Source organism: Macadamia integrifolia, unplaced genomic scaffold (assembly GCF_013358625.1).
Source record: "Macadamia integrifolia cultivar HAES 741 unplaced genomic scaffold, SCU_Mint_v3 scaffold1047, whole genome shotgun sequence".
Classification (NCBI taxonomy): domain Eukaryota; kingdom Viridiplantae; phylum Streptophyta; class Magnoliopsida; order Proteales; family Proteaceae; genus Macadamia; species Macadamia integrifolia.
The window spans coordinates 165,252-177,507 of NW_024868065.1; the positions used below are offsets into that span (position 1 = coordinate 165,252).

The window sequence follows — 12,256 nt, forward strand, 5'->3', positions numbered from 1 at the left end:
GATCCCCACCTCGGATTGGGAGTTCGGCCAAAGCCGAACGGACCTGACCGAAGGTCCCCCCCTCGGATTAGGAGTTCCACCAAAGCCGAACAGACCCGACCGAGGGTCCTCACCTCAAATTGGGAGTTCGGCCAAAGCCGAACGGACCCAACCGAGGGTCCCCCTCTCGGTTGGGAGTTCGGCCAAAGCCGAAAGGACCTGACCGAGGGTCCTCACCTCAGCAGGGGGCTCAGAGTAAGGCCGAGCCGAGCAGACCGAAGGTCTACCTCGGCTGACTGCAGGCCTCAGTCGCCAGCAAGGCTAAGGCCGACAGTAAAAAAAAAGGAAGTGATGAAGAAAAGAGTGATGATTGCGAAAAAATTGGTTACTCCCACAAGAAGAGACTCCTAGTGGGAGTAAGGGGGCTCCTAATACAGCCAAATTGATCTCTCGGTGGGGAAAGGACATGTGTCGCCCCCGAGACACGTGTCGTCCACCAGATAAGGATTCCAAAGACTCAATCACGCTCGATCACGTCATTTGCATAAGGGGAATATTCCCCACAAGAAGGACGGCCGTATGGGAGGACAGAGGAAAAGACAAGAAAAAAACCCTAGACCCGATGAACCATATAAGGGGGCCGAGAGGAAGGAAGAAGGTAAGCATTCAGACCCCCCACCATTACTCCCTTACTGAAAACTGTGCGGCCGACCCTAACTTGAGCGTCGGAGGACTAACCCCGGACAAAGCTCCGGGCCTCTGCCGTCTGTGCTTGTGCGGGACCAACTCGCGGGGATTTTTGGCAGCAACAGGTCCCTTTCTTGTCTTCGTCCCGTGACCGCATAGTCTCGTAAGCGGTAATATACTTATTGCACCTAGCCTTCAAGTCTAGGAGATTTTTGGGCTCCCGTTTCACCAGGGAGTAGTTGAGCTTCTCGTCCTTGATTCCACCAAGTAGAGCCACAAACTCGACATAAGAGTTTAGGTCTCGCACTTCCAACTTTTCTTGATTGAACCGCTTCACGTACGCTTGAAGGGTTTCAACTCTCCTCCGTTTGATAGTCATCAAGTTTATAAGGGTCTTTAAGAGCCTTTGCTCGTGGAGAAACCCTAAACGAAAACCTGATTCAACTCTCAAAAGTTGTGAATTGACTTTAGTGGAAGTCGATTGTACCATGTTTGAGCTACCTTCCTAAATGTGAGAGGAAGTGCGAAGTGCCGAACACGTGATGTTTTCATAAACCTTATGGAACTGCATCAGGGTCTTGAATCCTTCGAAGTGTTCCATTGGGTTAGTGGTGCCATCATATGTGTCGTACTTCAGCATCCTAAACCCAGCAGGCAATAGGTCACCTATCACTTCGTCGGCTAAGGCCATGACATTGGAGAAGTCTGATCTTTAGTTTCAGTTTGGTTCTGAGAAACTTTTTGGACCTCTGCTTGAAGGTCGTGAATCATCTTTCTCAACGCCTCATCATCCTCCCTAGTATGGGGTTCTTCTAGCCGATTGTTAGGCATAACAGGTCGTCCGTCTGGGGCTGGGCGTTCCCTATCCGTTCGGTTACGAGGGTTACGGCCGAAGATAGTTGAACTGAAGATACTACGGACATCATGATGGTCGTCAAAATGGTGGTGACTTGTTATCGCTCTGCCGTTTGCTTGAGATATGACCTTATAGTTCTCTCAAACAGCTTTGGCTAGCTGGTGGTGTTGCTCTAATCCATCGAATTGTGCCGGAGGTGGACCCAGTAGTTTGATTTAATCCCCAGCAGGGTGGTCTTGATGTCTGCTCCATGATCGCCAAGTTATGTGGCTAGGTCTGCTTTGATTTTTCTCAATTAAGACTGGCATCAACAGGAGGCGTTGGAACCAAGGCTGTGTAGTTTTCTTTTCCTGGTAAGTCCTCACCATGGCAATTGATTGTTCTCATCGGTCCCATGGACGGTGCCAATTTGTTGCCGTCAAAATCTGTCCTGAGCATCTGCAGAGGAGGAACCACGTGAGAGGAGCCCACAGCGAACCCCAGGAAGAACTCTTTGACGCCCAAGTCAGATCTGAGCAATAGTATAAGTTAAGAGAACAACAATAAGTGGTGAGTTTGCAAATGAATTACCTCAGTTCTTCCCTTTATTATAGTCAGGGTGAAGTCGAGCTCCGATTGGAGACGGTTTCCACTCAGAGGCAAACTGTTTGATCCTATCCCAAACACTTCCATCTTCAGATGTGGACAATCCATTTTGTAGATCGTGTCTAAGTGATTTCCTCTCTTGAGCATGGAGAGTCCATCCTTTTGAGGAGACCTTTAAATTCTGTGTTCATAGGGTGTCAACATAAGCCTCAATCATCTAGAGTGGTGGAGGGAATCTTAGGGTGGTTTCCCCGGGCTTTTACTCCTTTTGGGATTCTCCACTCTTTTGTGAGATAGGTCTCTTAGCCTGTTGTGTGCCACATATCGACACCCTATGAGAGTGTCTTTCTGGTATATCAATATGCATGTAGCCCCCTGTTTCTCAATGATCCCTTGGACCATCTGGAATGTTTTGAGGTCTCAACTCCTCGTCTAAGCAAGCTGACATTCAGTCCTGTATCCGTTCCTCCCATTCCAACCTCTGTTGTCTTCTCGAAACTCGAGTTCTAGAGGCTAACACCTCTCAAATTGCTTCCTCCATTGTTCTTTCCTGGTCTTTAATTTTTAACTACCTCCATAGCTCCAATGGCAGAATTTGGATTCTCTGGGATCCCTCCTCTTCACATCACAGCCCTCTCCTCCTCTACCCAAGCCATCCATCTCTCAGTCTCTCATCCCTCTGGCTCCCACATTTGCTTCCTTTCTGTTATCTATACTCACAACCTTGCCTCCCTTAGGCATCTCCACTGGTCTGATCTTCTCTTTTGCCCCCTCCATGGGCTCTAGCCTCTAGGGAATTGCAGGAGACTTCAATGTTATCCGTTTTACTCATGGGAAACATAGGGATAACCCCATTAACACCCAGGTTATAGTCTCCTTTAACGACTACATCGATGACCTTAGCCTTAGTGATCTCAGATGGTCAGCTGTCAAACTCTCCTAGCACAACAAAAATATTGAGAAATCTTCATGTTGCCTACAAGCTTGATAGTGCCCTTGTCAACAAAGCTTGTTGGATTCCTCTCTATCCTCCCATGCCTACCTTGATCTCCCTGGGATCTCGGACCATAGTCCTATCTCCATTCATGTCCTCCCCTTCAGCTCCTTTGGCCCCAAGCCCTTCAAATACTTTGATATGTGGTCCTCGAACCCTGATTTTCTCCCAATCATCCGAAGTGCTTGGTGCATTCCTATTCCCCACTCCTCTCTACATATTGCCTTCGCTCAAAAGCTCAAGAATGTCAAAGCTACTCTTAAACTCTAAAACTCTACCAACTTTGGCAACATCTCCTCCCGCGTCTCCTTTTGCCGTGACAAGCTCCACTCTATCCAATCCAAAATCCAATCCGATCTCCTCAACCTTGAGCTTGCTGAGGAGGAAAAAGCCACCATTTCTGACCTCTTCGTGCTTCTGGCCCAGGGAGGAAGCTTTCTCTTCCAGAAAGCTCAAATCAAATGGCTCGATCTTAGTGACTAGTACCACCTATTTCCATCGTTCTCTTAAGGCCAGAAACAATGCTAATAACATCCCCAAACTCATTTCCTCCTCCGGAAATGAGATCCTTAATCCTGAGAACAACAAATCTAATGTTGTCTTTCATTTTCTTAGGATTTTTCTCCCGACCCCTCTCCCCCTGCCCCCTCCGGAAATGAGATCCATAATCTTGAGAACATCAAATCTAAAGCTCTCTCATTTTCATGGGATCTTTCTCCAGCCCCCTCCCCCCCTCCTATCCCTCACAACCTCCTCAACAAATGTGTCCTGGATGAGCTCCTCCCTTCCCTTCACTCCATTCCCTCTGAGGAAGAAACCTCTTGACTATCATTTCCGACAAACCCAACAAAGCCCCTGGCCGAAACGGCTTCAGTATGGGATTCTTCTCTTCCTGCTGGAATATCATCTACAATGACCTCATTCTTGATGTCCAGAGCTTTTTCCTCAACCCCAATTAGATCAGTGGTATCAATCATACCTTTCTCGCCTCATCTCCCCAAAAAAGAGGGTGTGGCTCCCATAAATGATTTCAAACCCATTTCCCTCTGCAACCTTCTCTACAAGTTCATTGCAAAAATCCTTTTTGATAGGATTCAAAAATTCATCAACTCTTTTGTGAGCCCAAATCAATCCTCTTTCATTGCTGGAAGGAGCATCACGAATAATATCAACTTTGCCATGAGATTGACCGTGGTTTTGATTGTAAATCCCATTCTTCTACTATCCTCAAAATTGACATTCACAAGGCTTTCGACATTTTAAGCTGGGACTTCACTTCCAAAGTGCTGCTCCACATGTCCTTCCCTGCCTCCTTTATGCACTGTGTCCACACTTGCATTTTCTCTCCCCGGTTATCTATTTTGGTCAATGGTAGCCTGGCTGGATACTTCCCCTCTGGTCGTGGCATCCGACAAGGATGCCCCCTATCCCCTTTTCTCTTCTCCATGTCCCTTAAAGTTCTGTGTCATTCCATTCAATCTGCTACCGACCTCCACCTCATCTCTCCTATCCCGAAATGCAAATCCCTTTTGCTCTCTCATATTACTTTTGCCGATGATATCAAGATATTCTCCAAGGTCGACCCCCTTTTCCATCTCCACTATCATGTCTTCTTCATTCTTTGGAGAGTATCTTGGGTCTCAGTATCAACCTCCTCAGGTCGAGCCTCTTCTTGTCTGGTGTCACTGCCGAGTCTCAGGCCCATCTCCTTGGGATCACAGGTTTCTTCTTGGGCTCCTTGCCTGTTACATATCTGGGTCTCCCTCTCATCTCTAGGATTTCTTCTCACTATTTCTCCCCCATGCTTGACCTTCTGAGAAAGAGGTTTCAGCTCTAGAAAGTAAGCTCCTTTCCTATGCTGGGCATCCGACTCTTATTATATCGGTTCTCCAGTCTATGTACCTTTACTAGTCTGGCATTTTTGTCCTCCCTGCCTCCACAATCAATTTCATTGAAGGAATTTTTCGCTCCTTCCTCTGTAAGGGTTATGATTCCTCTAAGTTTCTCCGTCCCCTCTGCTGGCATAAGGTTTGCCTCCGAAAATCTGAAGGGGGCCCGGGAATTAGAACAATCAAAGAGGCCAACTTTATAGGTATCCACAAGCTTATCTAGAAAATCATGTCTAAGCAGAGAAGTATCTAAGTTGATTGGATCCATTCCTCCAGGCTTAAAAACAACTCTCTAGAACTTCCCCATTCTCTGCCTCAGACCCTTAGCCCTCAATACCATCTCCTTCACTATTGGCAATGGCCAGTCCACCTCTCTCTAGTTAGATTCCTGGCACACTTCGGGCATCCTTTCTAACCTGATCACCCCCAAGACATTTACTCTTCTAGCCTCCCCAAATCTGCTATTGTTTCCTCTATTCTTTCCCCCTAGGCTGGGCCCCCCATATCCCCCACTCTTGCCGACCTCTGGTCTGTCCTCCCTCCGCTCCCCCCTAGGGCACGAAGGAAGAGAAGACAAATGCACTTGGCTCCCCTCTTCCAATAGGATTTTGTCCTTCGCCTCTGCTTAGTCCTTCGTCAGATCCTCTGGCCTTGTGGTTCCTTGGCACAATCTCATCTCAAGGGTCATATCCATCGCCACAGCTTCACTGTCTGGCAATGTCTCTCGAACTACCTACTCAATCCTTCCTCATCTACCGTTACATCCCGCTAATCCCTCCTTGCCTTTGCCCACATGGCTCTGAGGACATCTCACATTTTCTTCTCATGTCCCCTCTCCTCCGTCCGAAAAGTTGTCCTCTCTAAATGTTGGCTCTCCAACAGACCCATTCTCCCTTTCGACAGGGAATCTAGATCGGCATGACCTTTGCTGGCTCCTCCATTTGTGGTACCCTTGGTAAGCTTTCTTTTAGTGCAACCATAAATCACCTCTGGATGGAGCGTAACATCCGTAGGTGGTCATCCAACTCTCACTCTCCAGACAAGATTTGGAAAACCATTTACTTTGACATCACCTCCAAAATCGAATCTCTTCATCCTTGCCCTGTCCCAAACTCCCTTAGGAACAGGCATATCATTACCTCCTAGAACCTGCTTATTGATACCATCCCCCGCCCTTGATGCCCTTTCTGCCCTCCCCCCCTCCCTCCCTCCCTCCCTCCCTCCCTATATCCTTTTGGTCCTGCTGGTTTGGTTTATAACTTGTTGCTTTAATGTTTTTTCTCCTCCCTGGGTTAGCTTTTCTTGTTGGCTTAAGCCTTCCTCCCCCCTTCTCCCTTTTGTGTATTCTTCTTTCCTTGGTAATGAATTTTTATTGATCCAAAAAAAATATGCATGTAGGTTGTAGCCCAATTCATTGGGCAGATTTTGAGAATGAGTCGAAATTGAATTTGCGATGTGAGCCTGCGTGGCTGTGCATGTGCTCCCTTTCTTTTTCCTTTTCTGTTTTCTATTCCCCGCACTGGTTCTAACGATAGGTCAGCCACTCAGCCCATAAACGGATGAATCGATCCCTCTTTCCTCTCACTCTCTCTAGTATTTGGGGCATGTGCACCTTTGTATTGAGAAATTTCAACCCTGGAGCCGCCCATGCTGTAAGCCTCCCTGTTGAGAGAATCCCAACAAAACTCAGGTCTGGTTCTTATCTAGCACCATAACTGGTTTCAGTGATTTTCTCACAAATTGATATTAGATTATTGAGCCATGTATTAGTAGGAACCAATAGCGATGGAAGGGTATGAAAACAGTGTTGTTTATATAAGGTGATTGCTGTCCGGTGGAATGAACAGAAGCCATAGCACGGTTAGGTGGTTCTGTGAGTTGCGTCTAGACGAGAGGTTGAAGAAGAATAACATCGAAATAGAAGCCCATTTTCCCCATTATTTACTAATGAGCCCTTATACCTTTAAGTCGACTTTTGTTCCCTTCGATCTTTGAAATTCCAATACATTCTCTTCCCAAATAATGTACTCTTTTTTCCCTGATATAAGAGGTCCTAAACTTTTCCCAGAATTTATAAAATTTTCCATTGACCCCATTATTTGAGTTTCTTTAATTGGGTGGGCCTACCCAGGTTCTGCATCAAGCCCATGTGTAATGGATGACTGAGGCATCCACCAATAGATCCCAATGCCTCATCATTGACCCAAAAAAGATCCCTGATGTGGTCACCCATCAAGCCATGATAGGGATAAGTGGATAACATACCTGCACCTATCAGTAGCCTCAAATAGAGGAATGGAAATGCTTCCCATAACTGACCCAAGGGGCAAAGGTAAATGTGCCTCTGACCATCACACTCAGTAGTCAAAAATGTAGCAGAAGACATATATAGGTCAAATTACATGAGTAAACAAGATGCCAACTTTACATATGTAGCAAAAAGCACCATCATACCTTGGCACCATACCTTGCTTTTAACTCTGTATTACCACCTGTGTGATCATGATGGTGATGCGTGTTGAGTATGTAGGTCAGATTTCGATTAGTCCTATTCAGTGCATTAATTACAGGTACAGCTTCAGAAGGATCCACAACTCCAACTGTACCTGTACCCACATCATGCACAAGATATGCATAGTTGTCCTTGAGGCATGGTACCTGAAGATGATAACTGAAAAATAATTAGACTCATAATATTAACTATTAACTATATCAATCTAGAAGCAAGCCATAGTTAAAGCCAAATTATAGATATCATGTTCCTCAATTGTTCCCAAATTATATTTCCATTTTAGTGCAGTACAATATATCTACTCGTTCAATAATTAGTGATGCAGATTCGTGCTTGAACTGTATTGACCCTGACACTTCTAGAAATTCAAACCGAGACGAACCGGTTCCAATTGGGTTTTGGGTCCAGTACTCCAGTAGGATATAGGGATTTACTTTTGAGTTATTTTGTAATTCTTGCAATTTATTTATTTCTTTCCTTACTAGATGTCAGCCACGTTACTTGGGAGTTGAGTTAGAGTCTTCTATTTCAGAGTTAGATTTTATTTCCATTTTAGAGTTAGATTCTTCCTTTGTTTCAGTTTCAGAATAGGAATAAGGTTATTTTGGGTCTTTATATACTCTTGTGTAGCCATCATATTATTCAGATTTGAAAATGAAGCATTGAGTTTTGTTTATTGTTACCCGAGTGGTACAGTGGCATAGGAAGGTCATGTGACCTTCTCCCCCCCCCCCCCCCCCCCTGTACGATCTCACTCGTTGCAGGTGATTTTCACATCATCCCTCCTTCAAATTCCTTCTTTTCCCTTCATTATCATGTCGTGCAGCTGTTGTTTCCCTTTAATTATTGTTTGCATCAGCCCTGGGTCAAGAGAGATTTGTTAGAACTCCATTGAACCTTCACAGGTCAGGCTGAACCTGTGAGTGGAGGACACTCTGCCCTAGGCAACCTGATATCTAGGATCTAGCCTCCAATGATCTCTCCCGTTGTGAGAGGCTAAGATCTGCAACCAGATTAAAACCCTAACTTCCTCCAGGTTCTGTTTTCCCATCAGATTCTTGATTTTAGGCCGCTGAATCTTCAGTGGATTCAATAGATAAATAAGCCAGAAACTCAACTCTTGAACTTCGAGTTCATGCAACTCAATTTGGTTGAGTTCCAGCTTTGAAACCCATCTGGTATTTCCGCTTCTGATTTGGTGTTCAGAAATTGAAGACAGCCTCAACAAGAGATCGTGGGTTTGTTTCAAAACCCTCATTCTTATTTCCTCATTATTGCCCCTCCTTTTCCTCCTTATTACATCTTTCCATTATGTTGTTTTCCCTTCCAAGTTTACCCTCATCAAATAAATACCAATATTTATTGTGTCCTCTCTCCTATGTCTAACAATTCAAACCTTAGAAAATTCTGGTTATTTACACTTCTGTCATTACGTTCAATTGTGGAGCTGTGTGATAATTGGGTGGGCCCATAATCGATCAAAAACAGGTTTTTAAACCCCAGAACCGCATCAGTTAAAATATGTAGGATATGGTAAAATTATGGCCCAAAAGATCTCCAATATGAGTAAAGACGATGAGCCTCCATAAAATTATTTTGGAAAAGAGATTAAATAAAAAACAATTGGGATGCTCTATGTATCAATATCATTGACTTACTGATGCAGAATTGCAGATTCATCACCGAAATAGGCTTGTTTTAATAGGAACAAGCCTAGGGTTGGGTTCCATACATGTTGGGCTTTGAAGTTTGACCCCTTGTATTTTGAGTGTCATGGGCCACTTTTATGGGCCTAAATTAAGGGTATAATGGTCGCATATGGGATTAACTGATTTCTTTCCTTCGACATCAGCGTCCCTTTTAGTTGGGTTCAATTTAAGTTATATTTGTCTTCTCAGGAGTCAAGTTACCAGTTGAGTCAAGTCACTAGTTGTTAGTTTCTTTTTTGAAAGTTTCGTTTTTAAGTTTTTAGAAACCATTGTATTAGGAGAATATTTGGTTTCTTTTTTTGAACCTTCTATTTTGTAATACCATCCCCCATCAACATTATAAATAAAGAAGAGGAGGCTCCTAAAGCTCCCATGATTTGAAGAAAACAATTGATGTAACTACTGATGTAAGATCGAATCACAAGTGATCCAATCCCAAGCAGGATCTTTACTAAATCCAATATAAACCAAATTCAGGAACAGAAAGAATAATTAAGAAGGGATCACACAATTGCACAAATCCAACCGGGGGGAGAGAAATAGCATAAAGAAAGAGGGGGGAGAATCACACACAGCCCTAAGGCTCTCAAACATTAACTCAATTCATCATTCTTCAAATCTGTCCTAAACATTGAGTTTATGCAAGTATTTAAAAGAAAATAATAAGACTCCTACTTAGACTCTAAAACTGAAACGGAAACCCTACTTCTCTTACATATCCTATCCCAAAACAAATATGATAAAGTAAAAGACATATTAATAAACTAAACTACTACCAACCCACTCTAACTAAGCTAATGAATTAAATCCCGTTTTCCTACTTTCTACCCATATTTTAGGCCCATTAAAGTGACTCATTACAAAGAAAACCCATGGGAACAAAGGCCCAACACATACATAACTCAACCCAAGGCTTATTTACAATAAAATAAGCCCATTAACTGACTTATCTACATCAATTCCCCCGATGTTGGGAGAAACTCGTCCACGATTTTTGTAGAACAGGAGAATCAACACCAATCGATCAATATCCATCTTTGCCTGTATGAAGTCACCATCAAAACCATGATCAAATGCTATGAAATCCACGACGCGAAGTTCATTGGTGAAGTAGTGACTCGGAAAAATAAAATCGATCGGTTCACTGAAGAGTTCAACCAATTTAAATTTTTTCACAAATTGATCTTCAACCTCCAACGGTATCATCTCATCTACCACTGGTGATTCATCTTCTGGTTCATCTATCTGTTGTTCAATGGCTAAGATCACATAGTTGAAGATAGAGTGTACTATGGTTTTGAAGTCCATGCAATGTCGTTGAGTCTCATCGAGCTTCTCTTGCATCAATTGCATTTGTCGACAAATATCCAGCATTTGTTGACAGATATCCAATAAAACGTCTAGATCCATAGACGGAGAGAAAGGGAGTCACGTGGGAGATAAAGGGAGTCGCGTGGCTACTGTGGGAGGTGAAGGTAGTTGTGTTTCAGTAAAGCAAGGGATTCGGCTCTAATACCAATTGATGTAAGATCGAATCATAAGTGATCCAATCCCAGGCAGGATCTTTAATAAATCCAATATAAAACAAATTCAGGAACAGAAAGAATAATTAAGAAGGGATCACACAATTGCACAAATCCAACTAGGGGGAGAGAAATAGCATAAAGAAAGAGGGGGGAGAATCACACACAGCCCTAAGGCTCTCAAACATTAACTCAATTCATCATTCTTCAAATCTGTCCTAAACATTAAGTTTATGAAAGTATTTAAAAGAAAATAATAAGACTCCTACTTAGACTCTAAAACCGAAACGGAAACCCTACTTCTCTTACATATCATATCCCAAAACAAATATGATAAAGTAAAAGACATATTAATAAACTAAACTACTACCAGCCCACTCTAACTAAGCTAATGAATTAAATCCCGTTTTCCTACTTTCTACCCATATTTTAGGCCCATTAAAGTGACCCATTACAAAGAAAACCCATGGGTACAAAGGCCCAACACATACATAACCCAACCCAAGGCTTATTTACAATAAAATAAGCCCATTAACTGACTTATCTACATCAACTGCCGCTGCCTTCTCAATGGATATTGTCTTGTGTTTGATCAAGGCTGATGGAACTGATGTTTGATCCAGTTGACTCTCTGCGGTGAAAAGCCCGAGAGGTCCTCTTCTACTTTATTATCTTTTCTCTTACTGTTTTCAAGCACTCCAAAGTATCAAATTCCCTCTCAGTTCATCCCAGGTAAACCACACTACTGATCTGAATTACTTTCTATTTTCCCATTCTGAAACTCTCTTTCTTGTTCCCAAATCCATCCCTGATTCAAGGGCTTTCAACCACCTGATTATCTCCATCTTTTGGTCGAGTGTTAGGCCCCATCTGAAGGTGGTTAGATCTCAGTTTGGGCCCCATCAAACCACTGGTTGGTCTGCTACACAAATCACCTACAGTTCTGCCCAATTGGATATTTTGACCTAATCTGTGCTGTTTTCTGAGATCAATAGATACTTCTGGTTATTTCTGATTTCTATGGATGTTTGTTCACAATTTATGATCTATTATGACCCCATTCCTATATCTGATTTATTCCTTTAATCTGGGGTATATTCTGATCTCATTATTCCAGTTTCTGGATTCGAAACTCTGATTTACAGATCTGTTTTCTTTCTTAATTCTGATCTGTTGTATTGCAGTTATACACTTATACCTTGATTGTTGGTTGTTCTTTGAGTAGTATCCTGCAGCTTTGGGACTTGGTTGACTTGTAAATCCTAGTTCTACGTTAAGAACACTACCATAATAATGCATACCGACTTATATTAAGCTCTATAAATCCGTTGTCATTGTGTGCTGGTATGACTCAACGGCAACTACTTTCCAAGAACAAAATTTAATTTTTCTGTTGATGATGCAGAGGAAAGCACCATGGCTGGCCAAATATGAATGGGGCATATATTGTTACTTTTGGTGTTTATGTATATGTCATTAAGTAGGTTTGTTAGGTACTATTACTGGTTAAAAGTGTTTCTTA

The 12,256-nt window shown here is 43.1% G+C and overlaps 1 protein-coding gene across 2 annotated transcripts in view; it reads right to left on the minus strand.

The window, feature by feature from the left end:
- The window catches only part of LOC122062479 (hydroxyacylglutathione hydrolase 2, mitochondrial-like), a 128,399-nt gene that overhangs the window by 92,927 nt on the left and 23,216 nt on the right, over positions 1-12,256 (minus strand). For both annotated transcript variants that reach the window (XM_042626130.1, XM_042626129.1), the window contains exon 3: positions 7,445-7,648. In XM_042626130.1, coding sequence (XP_042482064.1) covers positions 7,445-7,648 — 204 coding nt within the window. The remainder of the gene's footprint in view (positions 1-7,444; positions 7,649-12,256) is intronic.